At 40.5% G+C, this 24247-nt stretch overlaps 1 protein-coding gene across 1 annotated transcript in view; it reads left to right on the forward strand.

Moving 5' to 3' along the window:
* FGF2 (fibroblast growth factor 2) overlaps positions 1-24247 on the forward strand; it is a 90949-nt gene that overhangs the window by 8346 nt on the left and 58356 nt on the right. The window contains exon 3 of the mRNA XM_060096363.1: positions 20092-20872. Within this exon, the coding sequence (XP_059952346.1) occupies positions 20092-20872 (781 nt within the window). The remainder of the gene's footprint in view (positions 1-20091; positions 20873-24247) is intronic.

Below are 24247 nucleotides of genomic sequence, written 5' to 3' on the forward strand. Positions count from 1 at the left end.
CTGATATATATGTTTTTTTCTTTCACTATTGTTTCAGCTCTGGGTTTCAAAAGTCTATTCTTGAAACACAAAAGCTGAACAATAATTTTTTCCTTGTTTTTACATTCCTGCCTTAATAATGCTGATCCTCCCTGAGGCAACGATGCCTCCGACTAAATAATAGAGCCTTTGAAACAAGGAGGGTTTCAGAAGAGAGGGCACAACCTCCCCACAGCTGAGATGGGACCACAAGACCAGAGGCACGGAAACGTGCAGCCGGCTTAGAGGCTCTGGAGGCATAAGAAATTTGCTAAAGAGGAGGACTGTGCCAGAAAGGCAAATGAAAAGGAATGTGGAAAGAAATCAAGATGAGTTTTTAGAGGTTTCAGTTTCAGGCTTGTTAGGGGAATCCCTAGATCACTTCACCTCGCCTGGGGCTGCCCCTCGAAGGGCATGTCCAGACTTGCAGGATCTGGGCCCTGAAGAAGAGAATAAGATGGAAAAGAATAGGAAGAGAAACCACTTTAAATTTGTTCAAGATACTTAAAATAGGCAGCGATGAATATTTGTCTTCGGTCCAGATACACGAACAAACATCGCAAATGTCTACTACTAGAGAAGAATTTAAAAGACATAAGAATTTAGTCCAAAATATGTCTGAGAGCTAGATAAAAAGAGTCGTATGGAACCAGTCAAAGGAAAATGTTAGTTTTCTTCATTGTAGAAAACACAGATGAAGAGGGAATATTGTTCTGGTTTTAAAACTGGAATTAATCGTGTTAGGGCAGGCTGCCCCCAAATGTGCCAAAGTGGCATATTGATTATTTTGAATTATTTAAGAAACAGCCGATACAAGATGGACACGCTGACCCTCCTCTGTCTCCCTGAAAGCAGGAAATAAATCCCCCGTGTGAAAGGTACCCTCCCTGCATCAGGAGGTAGGGAGACATTCTTATCACCTGAGAGAGAGAAGTCAGTGCTCAGAAGGCTGTATAAACAACACTTGTTACTTTACTGCCCCAAGCCCAAAGTTCTGTGTCTTGTCAGTTCTTCACAAATGTGTAGCTTCTTTGTCTAAAAAGTATAAAAGCTGCCTGCTCTGGTCATTTCTTTAGGTTCCATATCTATGAGACCTCTGTACACACAAAATTTAATTTGATTTTCTCCTATTAGTCTGTCTTGTGTCAATCTAATTATTATACCAGCAAAAAGAACCCAGAGGGTAGGGGAAAATTTTCCCTCTTCAACAATGGCATGATTGAAAATGGGCCCAGTAATCTAAATAAAACGTACAACTATCCATTGTGTTCCAGAAACTTACCAGAGTAAACTAAGGTTTGGCCACGTAATTCCTCTTGGTTTCAGATAGTTGGGTCAAAGAAGCATTTGTAAACTGTTTTTTAAAGTATTTTTGTCTGTTTATAAATAACTGACAGAGTTTGTTTTTCACTTTTTGGTCTTTTAATTGATAATTTATTATCAATCATCTCTGAATTGCTTTATAGCTGATAATCAGATTAACATTTACTGAGAACTTACTATATGCACTTTACATATAATAACTCATTTAATCATCACAAAAACACTGTGAGATGGATTCCCATTTTATAACTGAGGAAAAATTAATTAAGCAAATACTATGTACCAGGCACAAAGTGCTTTGTATGTAGTATCTCATTTAACCCTTAAATAGAAAATAACTATTGTTACCAAACCAAACTTGGGTCTGCTTGCCTGCCACGCAGCAAAACCAATCTAATGATACCAGGTTGTGATGAAGGAAAGTACAGCATTTATTTGCAGGGCACCAAACAAGGGAAATGGGCAGCTCACACTCAAAAGACCCGAACTCCCTATTGGCTTTCAGGCAAGGGTTTTTAAAGGCAACATGTGGATGAGATTTACAGCTCCTGGGCTTTCTTCTGATTGGTTGGTGGTGACGTGACAAGGTGAAGTTTCAGGAATCTCAATCATCAACCTTCTGGTTCCAACCGGTCTGGGGTCTAGTGCTTGTGCTCAGAATGTAGTCACCATCCTTCACCTGGACAGAGGTCTTTGTTTCTGCAGAACAACTCAAAGATATGCCTCAGATTGTTATGTATATCTCTTGGGAAACTAGGACTCTGTTTCCTTGCTGAACTATTGTTTCTTGACTGCTTTTCCTTTGTTTCTGAATTCCCTCACTTTCCTAATTAGTAACTACTTGAGTCTGCTCTTTGAACTGAAGGAAGGTCTAGAAGACTAAAGCCTTGTTTTACAAACAAGAAAACATGGAGCACAGGGGTTTTTGTACCCGGGAGGGCCCCGCAGGGTCCTGCTTGGTTTCAATCCCCTTTTCTTTGATACCCCTCAATCCTGAGGGGAACAGGTTTGGGACAAAAAAGGGAATAAAATTTCAGATAGAGAGGTTTGTCGTAAACTCAGCAGGGGAACTCGATTTTAGGGGGACTCAGTTTCACTATGAGGGTCTATTATTTTCCCCATTTTATAGATGAGGAAATTGAAATTCAGATAGATGAATTTGTTTTAAGGTGATACAACTAGTAAGTGATGCAGGAAGGATTTTAACCCAAGCCTACCTATTAACCCAAATGTAATGTTAAAAAGCTAGAAATAATCTATGTTTAATAGGTAGAAATAATCTATATGTTCAGTAATAAGCAATTAGTTATATAAGTTAATGGTACATCCATATAATTAAATATTATGCAGGTATTAAAAACAATGCTGAACATATACCATATTGACATATAAAACAAACTTTTCAGCTGAAAAAAGCAGATAACGTAATATGCACCTGTGATTTCATTTTAAAATATATAAAAATAAAAACATGCATACTTTCTTAGAAAGGAATGATGGAAGTTAAATGAAAATGCAGGGACCCTTGTGAAGGGTAGCAAAATATGCCACCCCAAAATATGCCTCTTTGGCATAGGGATTATTACCTTAAACTGATTATTTTTGAGAGCCTTCAGACACAGCAGAAGCTCTAAAACAGAGAAGTTCCCCTTTTGTAAGGGACATTTACATTTATAAAGGAAATCTCTGTGCCTCTCAGTACCAGGAATCTCAGCTTGACTAAATCACAAGAGAATCTTACTAGTATTAGAGAAGGCACAGACTTCAATCTGCATAACAAATTTTACCTTTGTTTACCTTGCTTTTCCTGGTAACTTCCCGTAACTGGTCTCTCCCTGTCTTTAGCAGAAGATGGTATTTAAGGTAGTGGCTTGGGCCATCTGGAGAGTTACTCATTTTCCCTGGGTATCTTCCACATATACATGAAGTATACATGTTAATAAATTTCTGTTTGTTTTTTTCTCTTGTTAACCTGTTTTTTTATTAACAAGGGGGCCTCAACCAAGAACTCAAAAGGGTAGAGGGAATGTTTTTTTCCCTCCCCTACACTTGTTCAACAATTACCAAGAATTTTAGGATGGTGACAGCAGAGCACTGAACCACGTACAGGAGCCTTCTGAGTTCAGGGCTCCGTGTGACGTGCCCATGCAGCTGGCCCGGTTATAAGTACTCTTTACTTTCTTGTTTTTGCTTGTGAAAGGAATCAGAACATACCACCCCCAAATAGGCTACTTTGGCATAAGGATAATTTTGAGCTGAAGGCAATTGAGAAGAGGTGACACAGGAAGAGCTCTTTGCCTCCCCCTTTCTGCCTAAAACCGGGACATAAATTTCCCTTCGTAAAGGTGATATAAATTTCCATTTGTAAATGTGCTTTCCTCTCCAGGAAGAGGAGAAATATAGCTCTTATCTGCCTAACTAAACAAACTTTGTCTCCCATATATTTCCTAGTCATCTTTCCACAGTTTACTACCCACAGAGGCCCCAAACCCCTTTTCCTTTGCTCACTTCTCCACAATTTATTACCCTTTGTTAAAAACGATACAGACATAAGTCCACTGGTTTAACTGATTCTTTGGGTTTTCACTTTTTTCTTGAAGCCCCTGTGCATGTGAAAATATTAACATCTATAAAGAAACACACAGTTTTTCTCCTATTAACCTGTCTTTTCTCAGTTTAATTGTAGGCTCTTAGATACAAAACCTGAGAGGGTAGAAGAAAAAGTTTTTCCTTTCCTACACTTATCAGTATTACATTGCTTGTATGACTTGCTTTGGTAATAAGAAAAAGAAAATAAAGTAATAAAAGAAAGGGCATCAAATATGGCGATGGGAATTTTGGAATATATACATATAAATATAGGTATACATATACATACACATATATGTATAGATAGATAATTTTTTTTTCTAAATGCCTGCCTTCATTCCTTCCTTCTTTCCTTCATTCTTTCTTGCTTAAATAATTTGGTCCTAAAGCCAGTAGGTGAAATTGAGCAAAAGTAAGCATCCACATTGGAGAGTGGGTGCTAGTGGCCCAGGGCAAGGAGGTGGTACCCAAGAGGGAGGAGAAAGGCCTTTGCATGGAGTGGGGTTGTAGCAATGGTGTGGCATGTGAGCCCACGCAAGATAAGGATAGCATCCATACATGTGGGTGACTGCAGAATGAGGTGAGGAGGATGCCCACTCAGGGGGCAGTGAGGATGAGAAGAGACTGATTACCTTGGGGGTTGATCCAACAAACAAATATATTGGGGTTATGGGGTCCATGCTTCTCCCTCTTAGATAAAGGATTTACAAATATGGAAAGGGAGGAAACTGGAATAAACCCTGCGGTATGTAAAATTAGAATTGGATATATCAGTCATTTTGTGTTTTCGATAGTATATGTATATAGGTGTGTGTGTGTGTGTGTGTGTGTGTGTGTGTGGAGATATATATGCCCTAACTCTTTCCATTGAGAGAGCCTAAGGGCAATGCCATTGCAAAAACATTGAGCATACCTACTGTTCAGATCTGTTACTAAATACCATTCTCTACAAAAAAAATAACAAAAGAAAAACAGACAGACAAACAAAACAAAAGAAGCCCAGAGCTCTTTGAAGATGTACTTGATTCCAGGGCTGGGGTTGGAAAAGTATAAGATAAGCCTGGAAATTTGTTTTTTTTTTTTTTGAGGTTCGCGGGCCTCTCACTCTTGCGTCCTCTCCTGTTGTGGAGTGCGCAGGCTCAGCGGCCATGGCTCACGGGCCCAGCCACTCTGTGGCATGTGGGATCTTCCTGGACCGGGGCATGAACCCGTGTCCCCTGCATCGGTAGGCGGACTCTCAACCACCACACCACCAGGGAAGCCCAAGCCTGGAAAATTTTTGTGTGTGTGCCAGAAAGTACAGAAGAGATGATGAGAATATGTCAAAAGAACTGAAAGCCAGCCTAAAGGGGCTAGGCAAATCCGGGACAATTTGAGGGTCAGTAAATAATGATAGAAACAGATATTGCCTACTGAATAAATTAAGCAACCGTGAGTTCATACTAATATACAAAAATGAATGAATGAATGAGAAGAAAAAGCTTTTCCTTACAGTATACAACACTATATATATTATGCTCACTAATAAATGTGGAAGGAATGATGGATTTAGGAAATCACCATTTGGCATCATAGTTGAAAATCTTACAAGGCTTCTAGACAAAGAACAAAACTTTCAAAGGCAATTGATAATGGAAAGATAACTAGACTAGTAATAGACTTCTTATCTGTAACCTTGGTTGAGTCAGACAATTTGCATTTATATTTACAGACCACTGGCAATATCCCTCTATCAAGGGAAGTTCTCATCCCCATGTGAGAGCAAAGTAAAGAAGTTTTGGCGTGTTGCAAAGGCTCCGAAAATATCCTACCTGTGTACCTTTCTGAGAAAATTTTCTAACCAAATGAAAATCAAATCTCTTGATAGGGAAGATGAAAAGTTCAGGAAACATTGATGAACAGTGAATTTCATAATACTTACAATTATATCTAAATGGAATATGACAGTTAACTGGATATTATACTCTGGTAAGAATTTTGAAACAGGAGAGAGATTCTGTGAGGAAAAACTTTTTGACTGTCTGGGATTGAAATCCTATAATTATCTCATACAAACTCAAGATTTGGGCAATAGGGAGAGTATGGGCAGTTAAATGTTCTAAAGGTTTCATTTCAGTGCAAGAAATGGAGAAGCATAAAGCTAGTAATAGAGTGTGGTAGGAAGGCAAAGTTGTTACTTATTTTTTGATCCATGAATAGAAAGATTTAATTATTACAGTTGGGAAGACAACTATTAGTAAAGTTGAAAAAATATATGTCTGGTAGGGAATGAGCAAGTTGGAAGACATTATTTAATTTTCACATATCCATAGAAATATAAAACTAACTGCTAAAGCCAGGAAAGTTATGAGTAACAGAATAGAAATCCAATTTATGAGCGGAGGAGAAAAAGATAAAAAGAAACCTTATCAATCTAATAAGAGTGAGGAAAAGAGAGAAAAAAAATATACAAATGTACAATAAAGTGGAAGAAATAAAATTAAGTATATAAATTTTTACTACAATTGTGAAATTCTCCTATCAAAAGGCAAAAACTCACAGATTGAGTTTGAAAATCAAATTCAATTATATTCTGTATCAGGCAGGGCCTCAGTAAGATGACATATTGGAAACAGGATAATTTGAGAAAGGCCCACTCTGGAAGGTGTGCATGGGGAGTGGAAGTACAAGGCATAGTGTTATACTGGGTGAACGCCAGCAGGGCTGTTCCCACTCCTAGGCCCAAAAGGACAAAGGGAGTGTGGGATTCCCAGAACCTGGAAAGAAAGAATCATGTAGAGTAGGACACCCAGAGAGGAACAGTGACTCTTAGTTGAAGGTCATAGAGGTGACATCACAGGAAGGAGCCAAGAATTAACTTCAGTCTCCCTCCCTTGGTTCAGCCAGAGAGCAAGGGAAGAAGTTGGTGTGGTCCCTACAAGTCAGCCCTTTTGCAGGGACCAGAAGGGTGAATGGTGGGTCCAGAGTAGCAAGCAGACAAGAAGCTTGCCACACATACTGTTTACAAGAACTGCACCAAAATTAAAGCAACAAGGAAAACTTTGAAGAAAGGAAAGGTATGTAATAGTAATAGGATATTAATAGGATTTTCCTATTATCCAGAAGTTGTGAGATTTATGCTAGACCCAATGCTGGGGAGCAGATAGGGACAAATGTTCTCCCATAAGAGAACTATCTGGAAGTCAAGCTGCCAGAATATCCCTGCAGGACTTACTAATGGACACACCAGCCAGTACCCTCCTCTCCCTAGTCTATGTAAAGAAAGATTTGGGGATGGGGAAAAGTGATTTTTAGGCCTTAAGGAAGACAATATTCCTGGAGAGAAGCACTTGAGGAGATGCACAGAGATTGTAAATGAGGTGACTTGTGTCCAGTTCCTTGGCTGGATGCTTGCTAAGTTGCAGAACACACAGGTCTGATCAGGTGATGCCACCAAAGTAATGCATACAGAGAGTTCTTGGGAGAGTAATGTGATCTCCTGAAGTATGGGGCATGCCAGAACATGGACACTGTGTCTACTTCTGGCCTGGAGAATCTTGAAGATGGCCACTGAATGATCCATGCCATCAGGGCTTGAAAGAACAGTGGTGAAGTGTAACCAGGAAGAAGATGAGGCAACCATCCTCCCATCCCAGGTCCAACTTGATGTGACATGATATTACAGAGGATCTTATACTTTTTCCATAGTAGATAGAATACCAGCCACTATATCATAGGATAGCTATACCACATTTTAAATGACTTCTCTACAATATACATGGACAAACAATTCATACAAAGGCTACTGGTAAATGAGGTACATGAGGTGCTTAACCAAAGCAGTATTAGTAACAGTGGTAAAATACCATGTAAATGGCCCAAAATAGTGGATGGTGAAATGAATTTTACACATATCAACTAGATGAAATTTAATTCTTAAAATAAGAATTCTTTAACTTGTGTAGCAAGATAGGAAATTATACTCTTAAGCAAGGAGAGTAGCATAAAAAAATATTCCTAGTCTATGATTGGAACAGGGTAAAAGGCATACACCAATGAGCAAATACAAAAAGTGAGCACAAATAAAACAAGAACTGATGTCTTAGGCTAGTGGAATGTGGATGAAGTCTTTTTTGCAGTCACCACTTTTGTTGTCATACAGTTGCTTAAGCAATAAATGAAATCAAAGGCTCAAAACAGAGAAACAAATGGGTGGAAGCAGAAGAAGCAACAATTAGACAACCCGTGAGGAATTTTGCTTTAGAGGGAAGCAGAAAATGGGGTGGTACCTGGAAAGGTCTGGGCCAAGGGAAAGGAGGGGCTTTTATGAAGTTAGGGAAAGAACTACATATTTTTATGCTGATCATATTTTTATGATCAACTAGGAAGGAGCAAAACTGATGCTGGAGAAAAACCCTTCAGCAAGGGAGAGGAAATGTGAGCCCACACTCAGGTGGAGGTGGGCAAGGGGCAGGTCAAGGGCCACATAGAGTACATGGGAGCAGATACAAGTAGGTTGGCTGTTTGATGGTGGGAAGTTGAGGGCATTCTATTCTGATTGATTCCATTACCTTCAGTGAAATAAGAAGCAAAACGAGGAGTCAACTAAGAATGGGGTTTGTTGGAAGTTTAAGATAAAAGGAGAAGTGTGAAATGGTCTCAGAGACTGAAAGTTTTAAGCAACCAAGGCAATATGGTAGAATTCCCTGAGAAAACTGAGGGTCTACTTGAGGTTTGGGCAGTAACAGGTCTTATTGACATATCCTGTGCAAGACAACCTATCTCAGCTATATGATATCAACGCCTTGAACACATGGTCCTTCCTTTTGCTGTGTCTCTTAAAAATTTCAGTTTCGGTGCTGTAAATTGCTAGTATCCTCCCTTTTCATTTTATGTGTGAACAATGATGTTGAAAGTACACTTGCAAGCAGCTGTCTTAAAGTATCAACTTCCATTTACTCTTTGAAAATTTTATCATTATTCCAGATCTTCTGGAAATATCAGAATGAGCTGACGCTAGGCACTGACACCATCACCCATCAGAAGCCATGACCCGTGATTTATGGGTGTGAATTAGATCGTAGACTCTCAAGAGAATTGACACCCTCAGCAACTGCAAAATGAAGAAATCTGTGTCATTTTGCTCAGGATGAGTGAGGTAGTTTTTTTGGGGTGTTTTTTTAATTTTGGTTTGGTTTTTGTTTTTCATGTGATGGCTTTAAGTGAAGACAGGGCCACACAAATTGCATGACTAGCTCCTCTCAAAAGTTAGGTATTTTTTGCAGCCTACACACTGATGTCACTAACAGTACTTAATACCGGTGAGGTGGATATGATTGCACAGTGGGATTTATTCAAAGTGTATCAGGAAATGGGGGAGAGAAGTGAACACACTAAGAGGAAAAATAAATTTAAATTAAGTGCTTATAATAATTTTTTTTTTTTTTTTTTTTTTTTTTTTTTTTTTGCGGTACGCGGGCCTCTCACTGCTGTGGCCTCTCCCATTGTGGAGCACAGGCTCCGGACGCGCAGGCTCAGCGGCCATGGCTCACGGGCCCAGCCGCTCCGCGGCATGTGGGATCCTCCCGGACCGGGGCACGAACCCGTGTCCCCTGCATCGGCAGGCGGACTCTCAACCACTGTGCCACCAGGGAAGCCCTGCTTATAATAATTGACCAAGAAAAACGGTCAATGAATATTTTATCTTTTGCTCCTTTAAAAATGCATGTCGTATGGAAATGTGATGAGCAGAAAAGAACAATTAAAAGGTACAGGTACCTGACTGGCTTTTCCTGTCTCTTTCCCGGAATGTCAGGCTCATAGGAACCCCTATAGTCCACCTCCGTGCAGATGAAAATCTTTCCTTTCCAGACTAAAAGTCAAAATTCTGAATATTTATAGCCTGAAGTTATTGTCTGTGAGCCTGGTAACTTAGACCAGAGAGTGTTGCTTTGAACACTGGTATTTTAGGCACTTTCCAGATAACATTGAAATGACCTTTTCTTAGCACTTGCCAAACTTATGAAAAAATTTAAAAATCTAAATTAAAACAGTAATTTAGTTAATTGACATTTTTTGCATGTCAAGGTGATGCCCGAGATGATACCCAAAGTGAATATGGAAAAAAGAGGGACTCTTATCATGCTTTCAGGAAAAGTGTAAACTGACACAACTTTTTCAAACAAACTTGATAAAATGTACCCCAAAGTCTTAAAACATTCATTTATTTAATCAAAAGTATTTATTTATTGAGTGTCTTCTATATCAAGGGCTGGAAATTATATTCTATCAGTGAGTGAATAGACACTACACAAATAATTACAAGTGCAATGAGCCCCGTGAAAGGGAAATCAAAAGGACCTAAGAGCAAAGAATTAGTCCTAAGAATGTAATTAGAATTATACAGTAAGATATAATTTAAACAGTGAGAACTACCTAAATGTCCACAAGCAGTGGATTAAGTAAATTATTGTATATCCATGAAATGCAACAATACGATGGCATTAAGAATAAAGCTATAGAAAAATACCTAATGACATGTAGAAATGTTCATAATATACTGGTTAATGGAAAATGTTATAAAAATGTGTCCAGTATGACCCAATTTGGTAAAAACTAAACAAAACTATTTATAGATCTCTATCCTTATCCATCATCTATGAAGGATACACCAGAAAATGTTAGCATGATAATTGCTGGCTAGGGATATTATAGCCATACTTTCTTCTTTGTGCTTATCTTCATGAACATTCTTGTAGTTGTAAGAAATAATAATAGTAATAAGTATATAGTTGGGCATGGGGTAACTGATATTTGAGAGAGAAGACCTAAGGAGTGTATTATTCAACTGCTCTTCTAAATTACATAAAATCTGTTCTTGTATTAAATTAGATCAACAGAATACAGTGTTCCTGAAATAGATTTTTTAAATCCTCTACAGAAATGCTTTCACCAAGTTATAACTGAATGTTGAACTTGGCTTTATTAAGGCAATCTGAAGAATATTTTCTTAATCTTTGGCAAAATTACAGTTCAAAATATTGGCCCTTATGTTACTTACTGCTCCCTTTATAAAGAGCCACTTAACAGGTTTCTAAGAGAATTGATGCCAGGAAAGAGTTAACTTTTCAGTGAGCTCTTATCAAATAGCACACATTTTAGAACACATCTTATTTCCCTTATTGCCTTGTCTGCCAGGAAGATTAGAGCTAAATTCAGTGTTTGGTTAATGTAAAGATCCAGCTCCTAGTACAATTAGTTCTGTTCTTTTAAGTGACATGTGTTGCTCATTTTTATAATTTTAAGCTCTTCTCCTTTTTTTTTTTTTTTTTTTTCTTTTTTTTTTTTTTTTCTTTTTGCGGTATGCGGGCCTCTCACCGCTGCGGCCTCTCCCGCCGCGGAGCACAGGCTCCGGACGCGCAGGCCCAGCGGCCATGGCTCACGGGCCCAGCCGCTCCGCGGCACATGGGATCCTCCCAGACCGGGGCACGAACCCGCATCCCCTGCATCGGCAGGCGGACTCTCAACCACTGCGCCACCAGGGAGGCCCAGCTCTTCTCCTTTTAATAGGCAAGTCCCCTCAAATTGTTTTTCTAAATAGACATGTAAGGTAGAGAGATGTCCAGATGCTCTATAATAAATAAACAGGAAAAATTGGAAATTAGTACTCATTTGCTGTTCGTACATATACATAATGCTAAAGTTTTAAAAATAGTTGTCCTTATAATAATCAATATTATTGATTGTTTTCCTAACTATGTTTGCCTTTTACATGGATAGTGAAAACATTAACTTTATCTCAGCCTATTTGAATTGCAATGGTTTTAAATAGAATCTTTAATGTAACTTCATTATTCTATTAGTTAACTACTGGTCAGAATGTTAGTTTTTTTTTTTTTTTTTTTTGTGGTACGCGGGCTTCTCACTGCTGTGGCCTCTCCCGTTGCGGAGCACAGGCTCCGGATGCGCAGGCTCAGCGGCCATGGCGCACAGGCCCAGCCGCTCCGCGGCATGTGGGATCTTTCCAAACCGGGGCACGAACCCGTGTCCCCTGCATCGGCAGGCGGACTCTCAACCACTGCGCCACCAGGGAAGCCCAGAATGTTAGTTTTTAAGACAGCATATTGTTTTGGAGAGTTTTAATCAATGAAATGCATTTTCCTATCATAGAAGGAATATTGAGAGAACACTTGAAAATTTCAAGTCTAGTCAACACTGGTTCCAGTTTTTTTTTTTTTTTTTTTAAATCACTACTCCTTTCTGTATTACTTTTGTGAGAAGAACTTAACCTTAAGAACACTAATTTGAAATGAAATTTTGTATTCTCCTAATGACTAGGGGCTGAAGTGTTTAAATAACCTTTTTCATCCCCAGGGAGATGACTGCTGTAGGTCAGGCTTGAGGTCATTGGCTGAAGAGTTACAAAGAAAGTCATAGTTTTGGCTGAAGGTATAGTAAATTGGACTACGATAAAGCTGATGCTTCCTCTGAGATGAAAGAGAAAAATATTCAGTCCTCTCCTCTGAACACAAATAAACACTGGCTATAGTTAGCCAGTTTGGGTGGGTTGGAGTTTAAAATATTTCTAAATTTGGTACACATTACCATATGTAGTCAGGTTAAAGCTACTGACGTCTGGGAACATTTCTGGGAAAACAGAAGTATATCCAAGAAAAGATAAAGAATCTTAGAACTGTAGAGATGGAAGAACCCTATGGTAGTCCATTCTCCTGTGTCTAGAAAGGCTGACAAAGAGTCCATAATAAGTAGAAACTGTCTTTGGAGAACTGAAGGAAGAGTGTTTCTGCAGCTTCTTGCTGTAATGAACTTTTATTCAGCCTTTGCATAAAAGAACCTGATGAAAAGTGGGCATTTGCATGATTATGGTAATCAGTGTTGCCCTATCTTGAATACTCTGTCTTGTCAATGTCCCCTTAAGATATTAATGTTCCACATGTGATGTATTCAGAGTTCAGAGAAATTGTACCCTCTTATCTGCTCACTAAACATCTATTAATGAAGCCCAGTTATGGTAGTTTTGGGGGCAATTATTTACCCTATTGGTTTCTACTAATCATGTGATCTTTTATTTTTCTTTTTTCAGTATACCAACAGCAATGATCGCCTTTATTTTCAAATCATGGACAATCAGAGGTATAGATTTACAAGGGGATTGTAGGCCTGGGATTAGGCCATTGAATTTTTACTTACATGTGATTTTTTTTTTTTTTTTTTTGCGGTACGTGGGCCTCTTACTGTTGTGGCCTCTCCCGTTGCAAAGCACAGGCTCTGGACACGCAGGCTCAGCGGCCATGGCTCATGGGCCCAGCCGCTCCACGGCATGTGGGATCCTCCCGGACCGGGGCACGAACCCATGTCCCCTGCATCGGCAGGCGGACTCTCAACCACCACTGTGCCACCAGGCAAGCCCTTGTTTATATATTTTAAAAGGCTTCTTTATGTAAATATTATGTATTAATCTATATATTTTATTTATATTTCTTTTTCTATGAACTACTTGTTCATGTTCCTTTGCCAGTGAGTCTTTTCTCACTGATATTTAAGGTCTCTTTGTTTTTTAGTTTAACTTTGATATCACAGATACTGCATAATTTCCCAGTTTGTCATTTATCTTTTGACTTGGGTTTAGAGCAGGGAGGGGGACGGCACTAGCGGTGGATACTTGTGTTAAATTTATATAATTGAAGGGTTTGTTCATATAGCTTTCCCAAAACCAAGGAGCAGTCTGTCCCAAAGGTAAATTCAGGTTCCTGCTTCTTACACAATTGTTTTAAGATGACAGGGGTTTTTTCTGCTATTTTTTGCACATTAAAAAAAAAAAAAAAAGTGCCTTGAAATGACGGTCAGGATGTCCCCTTTACACTACTGTCAAATAAGAACAAATGGACAATGATATTCGAATCTCTCTAATCTGAGCAGACCACACAGAAGATAAGGAATAGCAGGGTCTTTCTGTAAGGGGCTATCTTTGAAATATATTTATTATTAACAACAATTTATTTGAATGAAATTAATATAAGGAAGGCTGAGCTCCTCTGATTCAATAGCTTTTTTCATCCAACTCTTACTATAGTGTTGAGCTAATTAAAAAACATAGAACATATGAATAAACCTAGTTACTTCTAGCATCCCTCTCTTTTCAAAGGTAAAAGAACAAGTCCTTGTGGTTGTCCAGTGGCCCTCAGGGAAGCCCAAGATAATTTAAAGGTAAAAGACATCATGAAGTTTTTATTTTTCTGAATTTAGGAGTTGATCTTGGGAAGGCAAAATCAAAGCCTATGAGAGGATACTGGTCACTTGATTAATAAGTCATAGACATCTGAAAATAGTGCATGATTGTATCTTGACTGTCTATTTAGAGTGACAATACACTATTTAAAAATAAACTGACCGAAGGTGACATAATTAAGCCTTGGCTATTTCAGGAGCTTCGGTGTGTTCGTTGTTTATTTATCTGTTTTTAAAAATCAAGGACACAAAATCCACATAAATCACAGATCATTATTCTGGGTGAGACCAGAATCTGCCACCTGGGCATAGAAGATAAACAGTAACCTTTTATTACCTCTCATGGAGATAGAGGTGCTCACTCTATTATACCACAGCTGATGGTCATAATGATGACTCGAGAACTGATTAGATGATTTCTGATGTACCAGGCTTTAGAAGTCAGTAATTTGTATATTTTAGTAAGCTTTCATAAGGAAATGGGCTTGGAGTGATTTCATTCAAAAACGGTTAACATTTAGAGCTCCACAGTCATTGACCACACCCATACATAATGTAGACGGGGAGTTTGGTTTTCAAAAACAACTTTCTAAAATGAAATTAGTGCATGTATTCATTAAAAATATATATATATTTGTTCAGACTGCTTAGTGCCACTAGGTCCAAGGATACAGCAATGTTTAGGGCAAAAAGATCTCTCCTTTAAGGGACTTTGTATTCTATTGAAGTGAGGGGACTGATAATATATAATATAAGGAAACAAATAAACAAGATACAATTTTAGATAAGTTTTATGTAATAGTGAGTAGCCAGAGGTTATTTTTATAAAATAAAAATAATTTGACCATCCAAGGTATCAGTACTGACATTTAAACATATCTCATTCTAATATGGGTTTGGGAGTATATAACAAATGGGATATTATTCTATAGCTTTGTAAACTACTTTCAATTAACAATATGTATATTGCAAGTATTTTTCCATGTTATGAATTCTCCTACAAAGCTGTCTATGTGGCTACATGGAACACATTGGTTTCTATGACTATGACATGATTTATTTAAATTAATTTGTTCACCTTTAATTACTTGGATTATCCTTCATTTTTTCCTTATTATAATCAATGTTGTAATAAACACCAAGGTTGCTAAATGTACGTGTCTGTGATTTTTTTCTTTAGAGTAAATTTCTTGCAGCAAAACTGTTGGCCCAAATGATATTTAATTTCAAAAATTTAAGGACTTGGAACTTCCCTGGAGGTCCAGTGGTTAAGACTCTGCACTTCCAATGCCGGGGGCGCTGTTTTGATCCCTGTTGGGGAACTAAGATCCTACGTGCCAGGTGGTAGGGTGATTAAAAAAAAATGCTGAGAAAAAAAAAATTTAAGGACTTGATGCACACACTTTTAAACTGCCTTTTCAAAATGCTACAATAATTTATCCTCCATCTGGCAGTTCATGAAGTTTCCAGTTCACCCTGTCCTTGACAACCTGGGGTGATATCATTTCTTTTTTTCTCTCAACTATATAGGAGAAAATTTTCATTTTTATTTCAACATGCATTTCTTTATTTTTTTCTAAGATAATTCACATGCCATAAAATTCACCATTTTTAAGTGTACAATTTACTGGGTTTTTTAGTATATTCACAAAGTGGTGCAACCATTACCACTATCTAACTGCAGAGCTTTTTCGTCACTCCAAAAACACCCTACACCTGCTAACAGTCACTCCCCAGCCCCCTCTTCTCCCAGCCCTTGGCAGCCCCTTATCTGCTTTGTATTTCTGTGGATTTTTGTCTATTGTTGACATTTTGTATACATGGAGTCATGCTCTTCTTTCTGGCTTTTCTGATTCCACTGTAACAAGGTTCATCTATGTTTTAGCATGTATCGGTATTTCATTTGTTTTTAGAGTCAAATAATATTCCGTTGTATGGATATACCAAATTTTGTTTATCCATTTGTCAATTGATAGACATTTGGGTAGTTTCTACTTTTTGGCTATTATGAATAATGCTGCTATGAACATTCATTGACGTGTTTTTGTGTGAACACAGTTTTCATTTCATATATATATATGAATGCAATTGCTAGGTCATATGGTGACTCTATGTTTAATTTTTTGAGAAGCTTCCAGACTCTTCTCTGTATTTATGTTCCCACCAGAATTGTATGAAGGTTCCAATTATTCCACACCCTTGACAGCCCTTGTTATTTTCTGTTTTTTTAATTATTATAGTTATTTTAGTGGGTGTGAAGTGATAACTCATTGTGGTTTTGATTTACATTTTACTAATGACTATCTTGAACATCTTCTCACATACTTATTGGCTATTTTTGTACATTCTTTGGGGAAATGTCTATTCAAATACTTTGTCCACTTTTAAATTGGGTTGTCTTTTTACTGTTGAGTTGTAACAGTTCTTTATATATTTTGGAGACTAGACTCTCATCATATATATGATTTGCAAAATTTTCTCCCATTCTCTGGATACCTCTCATTTTCTCTATAGTCTGATTTGATACACAAAACTTTCTAATTTGGATGAAGTACAATTTATCTATTGTTGCTTATGTCTTTAGTGCCATATCTAAGAAACCATTGCCTAATCTAAGGTCACAAAGATTTATACCTATGTTTTCATCTAAGAGGGTTCATAGTTTTACCTTTTACATTTAAGTCTATGATCTATGTTGAGTTAATTTTTTAAAATATAGTGTGAGTCAGGGGTCCAAATTAATTCTTTTCATGTGAATACCTAGTCCCAACACCTTTGTTGGAAAGACTCCTTTTTCCCCATTGAATGGTTTTGGCACCCTTGTTGAAAATCAGTTGATCATAAATGTCAGAGTTTATTTTTTGACTCTCAATTCTATTGCATTGATTTATATGTCTATCCTTAATCCTGTATCACACTGTCCTATACATTGTAGCTTTGTAGAAAGTTTTGAAATCAAGTCTTCCAACTCTGTTCTTCTTGTTCAAGACTGTTTTGGCTATTCTCAGTCCTTCACCTGTCCATATCATTTTCATAGTTGGCTTGTCTATTTCTTCAGAAAAGGAAGTTGGAGTTTTGACAGAGAATGCATTGAAGCTGTAGATCAATTTGAGTATTACCATCTTAACAATATTGTCTTTCAATCCGTGAATACAGATGTCTTCCCATTTATTTACATCTTATTTAATTTCTTCCAAATAATGTTTTGTAGTTTTTGGTATACAAGTCTTGAACTTCTTTGGTTAAATTTATTCCTAAATATTTTATTTATTTTGATGCTATTGTAAATGGAATTGTTTCCTTAATTTCATTTTTGGATTGTTCTTTACTAGTGTTAAGAAATACAACTGATTTTAATGTACTGATCTTGTATCCTGCAACCTTGCTGAAGTCATTTATTAGCTCAGATAGTTGTGTGTGTGTCTGTGTTTGTGTGTGTGTATTCTTTAGGGTTTTCTATATATAAGATTTTGTACTCTGCAAATACAGATAGATTTACTTCTTCCTTGGCAAACTGGATCCTTTTATTTCATTTCTTGCCTAATTACTCCATTATAAGAACCCACCCTTATGACTTCATTTAACCTTAATTACCTACTTAAAAGGCCCCATCTCCAAATACAGTCACACTGAAGGTTAGAACTTCAACACAGGAATCTGGGGGGGGGGGGGACACAATTCAGTCCATGACAGTTATCTACAACTTACAAGACTTGTAAAGTTGCTCAAAGACAAAGGTACAGAGACCCCACAGAATCAGATAACCTAGACAATGCCTAATTTTCCATTGAAGATATATAGTAATCATTTTTGTCCACATAAAAGTCTTTCAGATTTTTTCCCTGCAATTAAGAAAAAAGTATTTGCTATTCTTATACGTTTATTTGTCCAAATGAATTTTACAATATTGTTAGATTGTTTTAAAATAGTGCTAAAATTTTAAACTAATATTGTTTAAAATTTTTAAATATGGTTAGGGGTATTTGACGTTGTTATTTTACTGTATGTTTCCATCCAGGAACGCTTAAAATTTTTTTAAGTTCTCATTAAGTCTTTGTACTTTTCATCATTTAGATTCTGAACAATTCTTATTAATTCCAAAGTAATTTACCTTGGTGTTGTGAGGGAAATTCCTCTTTCCTTTATGGTTCCTAAATAGTTATCACTGAAAACTAATGGTTTTTAAAAATAATGAGTTTTGTATCCATCATCTTATAGAATTCTCCTATTGGTTCTAGTTATTTTTCAAAATTATCTTTATTTTAATATTCATCCTTATAGTTGGGTAAATTGGGAATGTAAGTTGAGTGCTCATGGTTTAGCTGAGAGCAAATTGATTGCATCTAAGAATATTTTGTCTGTCTCTCTGTGTGTTTACAGGTGTGTGTTGAGAAGAGTCTGGGTAGGAACATGAGACAACTTTCTTAATGAAGTCTTCTTGGAATTAACACTATTTGTCTTGGAGACCTAGATTCCCAGAGCTGGCTTATCCATTTCATGTGACATCTCCTCCTCTGGTTTTGGAAGCAACTAAGAAACAAGCAGTTATTGTACATGGGATGCAGTTCCACAGGACCTGTGTTCTATTAGCATACAGATTACTTAACTGCTTGTAGCTGTCCCCCAAATTCTGGATGCTACTGTTCAAAAATATTTTGACTTAGCTTTTATCCCTTTGCTCTTGGAATACTCAGGTTTGTGTGACACGGAGTTCAAGGCTTATTCAAATCTAACTCGATTTCAAAGTTAAGTGGCAACCTGATGCATGCTGCAGTAGCTTTAAGCATTCCCTAGGATACCCACAGAGATCATCTGGAAGGGAGCTGTTTGTCTTAACAGACTTTCAAAGCAGATAAAACCTGTCCATTTTGGAGAGAGATGTCAGAGAACATACATCAGCCCGGAGAAGAGTATTCGTGGTTTTAAAGCTCCAAAGAATTGATTCATACGTCCTAGAAATGCATCTAGAGTTAAACACCTCTTGGAAACTTATGAACAAGTGTACTGATGGATAATCTTTTGAGACCAAATATGTTCTTAAATAGAGGAATTTCTGTATTCTCACAGCTTCCAAGAAGCTTTCCCTAACCCCTGCCTACCCTCAAGCTGAGTTACCCCTTATCTGAAATCTCACGACACTTTATTTTTACACTGCTATGGCCTTGACACTTTCTGCTGGTATTTGTGTTGTTCGTGCTCCCCATGTATCAGCCTCACTGTGCCAGAAGATTGGGTATCTCCCACTGCACTTACTGAAATGCTTTGCAAACAGTAGGTGCTCAGTATATGAAGTTCTGTGGATGGAAATTTTGATAATCTGTAGTACCTGTTATATTCTACTGAAAATTAGCAAAGTGCAATTAACTTCAATTTTGTAGTTTGGGATTTTCAGTAAACTACCCTCCCTCCAAGAAATGCCTAACAGTTTAGCTAGAATAAGACATTAACATACTTCTATCACGATGAGGACTTGAGGCCCATCTTCATCTTTCCACGTTTGTCTAATTCAAGTTAGTCAGACTAGTAAAAGGAAAACCTTTTCCTCTTAGCAACCCAACCCGCTCCCCTTCTCTGGCCTCTCTCTTCGCTTATGTTGGAGAACTACTTCAGCCTCTGCGTTCAGTGTTAACAGTTTGTGCTTGTGCGTAAACCTCGTCTTTTGGTGATGAGAGATGTTCAAAACCTATTCTGACACAGAACCCTCCCTCGCTTCCGATTCCTCTGCTTCTTGGGGGTGGAAATAGTTTCTCCGCTTTGAAACGCTGGCAGGGAAAAAGAATGGGGGAGAAAATTGCATTTAAACTTTGAAAAGTTGGATCACGGCTGGTTGCACAGCAAAAGCTCCGCAGTGTGGAGAAAGTCTGAATGTGACTTGGGTTACGCGGGGTTGGGCTGGGCGCCTTCTGGGGAACGGGCGGGGTCGAGCCCCCGTAGCGGCGGAGGCCCGGGCCGTGGCCTCCCGCCGCATCCCCGCACCTCCCCCGCCCCCCGGCTGCGTTCGGGCTCCCCCCGCCGCGCCGGGCACGGAGGTCGCGCGCTTGCGTGTTGCGGCCAGAGCGCCCGACCCGGAGACCGGCCCCAGAAAACGCCGAGCGAGTAGGGGGCGGCGCGCAGGAAGGGAGGAGGACCAGGGGCGTGCGGGGTTGGTGGGCGTTCGCGGGTGGAGACTTAGAAGATGTGACGCCGCGGCCCTGCTGCTGGCAGACCAGCGAACGCTGTGCCCGCGGTTGCAAAAGGATCCCCAGCGCTGCAGCTTCGGGAGGCGGCCCTCCCGAGAGCGGCGGCCGCGAGACACCCAGCCCTCACCCCCAGCTCCCGGGTCGCTCGGCTCCCCGCGCTCTAGGGCCGGCGGAGAGGGAAGCGCGGAACAGCTTGAGGCTGGGGGCCCGCGGGCGCGGCCGCGTGACGCGGGGAGGGAGGCTGGGGGGCCGGGGCCGGGGCCGCGCCCCGGAGCGCGTCCGAGGCCGGGGCCGGGGCGCGGCGACTCCCCGCGCGGCTCCAGGGACTCGGGGACCCCGGCCGGGCGCTGGCAGGGCCATGGCAGCCGGGAGCATCACCACGCTGCCCGCCCTGCCGGAGGACGGCGGCAGCGGTGCCTTCCCGCCCGGCCACTTCAAGGACCCCAAGCGGCTGTACTGCAAAAACGGGGGCTTCTTCCTGCGCATCCACCCCGACGGCCGAGTGGACGGGGTCCGCGAGAAGAGCGACCCTCACGGTGAGTGCTGGCCGGCTCTTCCTCCCCCGCGCCCTCTCCATCCCCTGCCGTTCTCTCCCCCGCCCCTGCCTTCCAGCCTCCGCGCTCCTTCCTTCTCTTCACTCTGACCCCAGTGGGGCTTGTGGTGTCTCCCCGCGCGGCCCTCGGCGGTTTCGGGTTCACCACTCGACCCCTCCTGCCCCGAGCTGCGGTGGCGGGTAGACGCTCGCCCAGGCTTTGGAGTGTGTCGGTTTCCACTGGTAAACCAGTCCCCCGGGCCCGGAGCCGCAGGGCGCCCGGGCCTTGCCGGCGACTCTCTGGGCGCAGACAACCTGTCGCGTCGGGGATGCCCGGCGGCCGAGCAGAGGTGGGTGGCTCACGGAGGTGCCGCCGGCGCCCCCAGCCTTAAGTTCCGACCCCTCTCTGTGGGATGCGCGCAGTCCCCGGGACAAAGCCAGGAGGGACCGCAGCCGAATTAAACGTTCCTTATTGGAAAGATACCTTTCCAGAGTCGTGCCCTTAAATTCCAGTTCGGTAGGATCCAAGGCAGCACACTGCTGTCACCCATCCATTTCTATTTTTTCCCCCGAATTTCGGAAAACTGAAAAAGCAGAAAATATGGACTGTATTGATAAAGTGCTATAGACCTTTGTTGCAGTAGTGAAAAGAACTGCAAAAACTTTAATCTTCCGCTTGCAGTTATTAGCTATGGGACCTTGAGCGACCCTTAACCCTTGAGCCCGTTTCCTCATCCCGAAACGGGGGATAATCAACTTTGCATCAGGCTTGAGGATCAAATGAGGATTTATATAAAGTGCACAGAGGACTCAGTTTACTAGTATGCAGTTTCGTTTTCTGTAAAAATAAAATAAAATAAAATAAAATCTATCTGTGGTTATAGAAAGAAGATTGGCCTAAGTCATTAGTTCTCAAACTTTAGGGGTGCATTAGAATCACGTGGAGGGTTTGTTATAACACATGGCTGAACCATCTCCTAGAGTTTCAGATTGCTTAGGTCTGGAGTGGGGCCTGATTTGCATTTCTAACAAGTTCCCAGGTGATGCTGACCAGGGAGCATACTTTGAGAACCCACTGGTCTAGAGAAAAGGTGGAGAAAAAGGTGTAAAATGGGCTGATAAAAATACTGATGAATTGGAAGTGAGAGAAAGAGATCAGATACATTTTAACTGTCATCCTGTAAGTGTAGGTAAAACATCTCTTTTGAAAGCTGTTTGTTCTGCCATTCCTTCCTTTATGGGTTTCAGGTGGAAAACCTGATCCTCTTTTTGCCTGAGAAAAGACCCGCAGGAGTCCGTCTTTACCTTATGATGCTAATGGTGTGCGCTTCACTTTGGAATGCGGGAGTAGGAAGTGGAGAGAGCTCTGCAGCCAAGGCTCCATTGACAAATTCGGGAATGGGAAAAGTGCTTTCATAAGAATTGAGTCTTTATTGGTTCCAAAATAGCAGCAAGCAAAAGATGCAGGTCTGTAATTTTTTTCAGGCCTGCCATAATTAAAAAATGTTCTCATGTACTATCCAGTGAATCTGAAAAGATGCTTGTAGTCCAATCTATCGGTAGCGCTCTTTCTCTATTTTGGTAACTTAAATGGATTTCACAAAATTATCTTTGTGTTTGGAGTTTGTTCTGCAGTTGTCTGCCAGGCTAGCCCAGCTGGTTAGGGCAAGGTGCACATATGTCCCAATTAGTTTTGCTGTTTTCTAGTAGCACAAAAAGGAGCATGTTCTTTGACTAGAAGACAGAAGAACTCTCCCCCAGATTGGGTTCATATTGAGGCTTCCCCTAGTACTGTTTTCTTTTTTTCCAGACATTTTATTCATTACAGTTTTTTTCTTTGACACTCTCGATACCCTATTTCCTTTAGAACAAAACTGTATAGGGGCTAGCGAGTGAGGGTAATTCTGAATTGCATACCGCATTACCACTCTTGTAAAAACAACCGTTAACTTTTTATTCCCAATTCTGGGCTGGGCTGTCATTTTTTTTTTTTTTTTTTTTTTTTTTTTTTTGCTGTACGCGGGCCTCTCACTGTTGTGGCCTCCCCCATTGCGGAGCACAGGCTCCGGACGCACAGGCCCAGCGGCCATGGCTCACGGGCCCAGCCTCTCCGCGGCATGTGGGATCCTCCCAGACCGGGGCACGAACCCGCATCTCCTGCATCGGCAGGCGGACTCCCAACCACTGCGCCACCAGGGAAGCCCTGGGCTGTCATTTTTGTAATCTGATTTTAACTCAGTGGTACTCAAATGGGATTGATACTGCCTGCCCCCTTCCACCTCCAGGCAACATCTAGCAATGCCTGGAGACATTTTTCGTTGTCACGCCTGGAAGGGTGCTATTGGCATTTAATAAGTAGAGGCCAGGGATGATGCCACAGTGCACAAGTTACCTCCCTAATCCCTCAGCAAAAAATTTTCTGACCCTAAATGTTAAAAGTGCTAAGGTTGAGAAACCCTACCAACTTGATAACTAGCTGAAGACAAAATGTTTAAAAGTGAAGAGTAGAATATTCATCCAGATCTGTGGAGACACTGATTTTTTAAAATCACCTTGTACCAGGTGATAGCCTGACAAGAATGTAAACCTAAAAATGATAAATTTAGGCCACTTTTGTATAGCCCAACCTGGACATAAGTTTAAGTACAGAGTTTTTTTCTGGCATGTCGAAGGCGTACTGATAGTTGACCAAACCAGGAGGAGACTGATGGGAAATATATTAAAAAAAAATGACATAACAATATCCTCTGAATTACGTTCCCTCCATTCCCCTGAATGAGCAAAACTGATCAGGAAACATGGAGAAATCAGTTAACCGTTGCTACAACTTCCCTCCAAATTAAGGCCCAGATATCTAGACCTATTTGAAACGTTGGAAAACCCAAGGCCCCATTCCTCAAACTGTTTTGCCCAATGGACCCTAAAATCTGTCATTGGAAATTTATTCTTTTGGCGTTAACACTTTCCGGACGTTTCTAAAATGCAAGTACAGTCTGCTCTCCGTATCCGAGGGTTCCCCATCTGCGGAGATGAGGGTCAACAGTACTACGCCACGTTCCTCGAGGGACTTGAGGCTCCACGGTTGTTGGTACCTGCGGGGGATCCTGGAACCGGCCCCCCACGGATACCGAGGGAGGAGGGTCTCTCTGGAAGGAAGAGTTCAGCAGCGTTCGGATTTTACCGTTTAGCGTTGATTAAATTGCACGTGCAGTTTCTTCCCCAAAACCTGACCAGGAGGACCGGAGGTGGCGGAGCTGGGGGGCGGGGAGCTGTGAAGGCTGTGGCATGAATGTGGGGCGCTGCTTAGGGGCGGGGGCCGTAGCTCAGGTTCTGGAGAGGACACGGGGCGGGGCGGACGGCGGCAGAAAGGAAGGGATCA

This window comes from Mesoplodon densirostris, chromosome 1, assembly GCF_025265405.1.
Source record: "Mesoplodon densirostris isolate mMesDen1 chromosome 1, mMesDen1 primary haplotype, whole genome shotgun sequence".
In the NCBI taxonomy this organism is placed as follows: domain Eukaryota; kingdom Metazoa; phylum Chordata; class Mammalia; order Artiodactyla; family Ziphiidae; genus Mesoplodon; species Mesoplodon densirostris.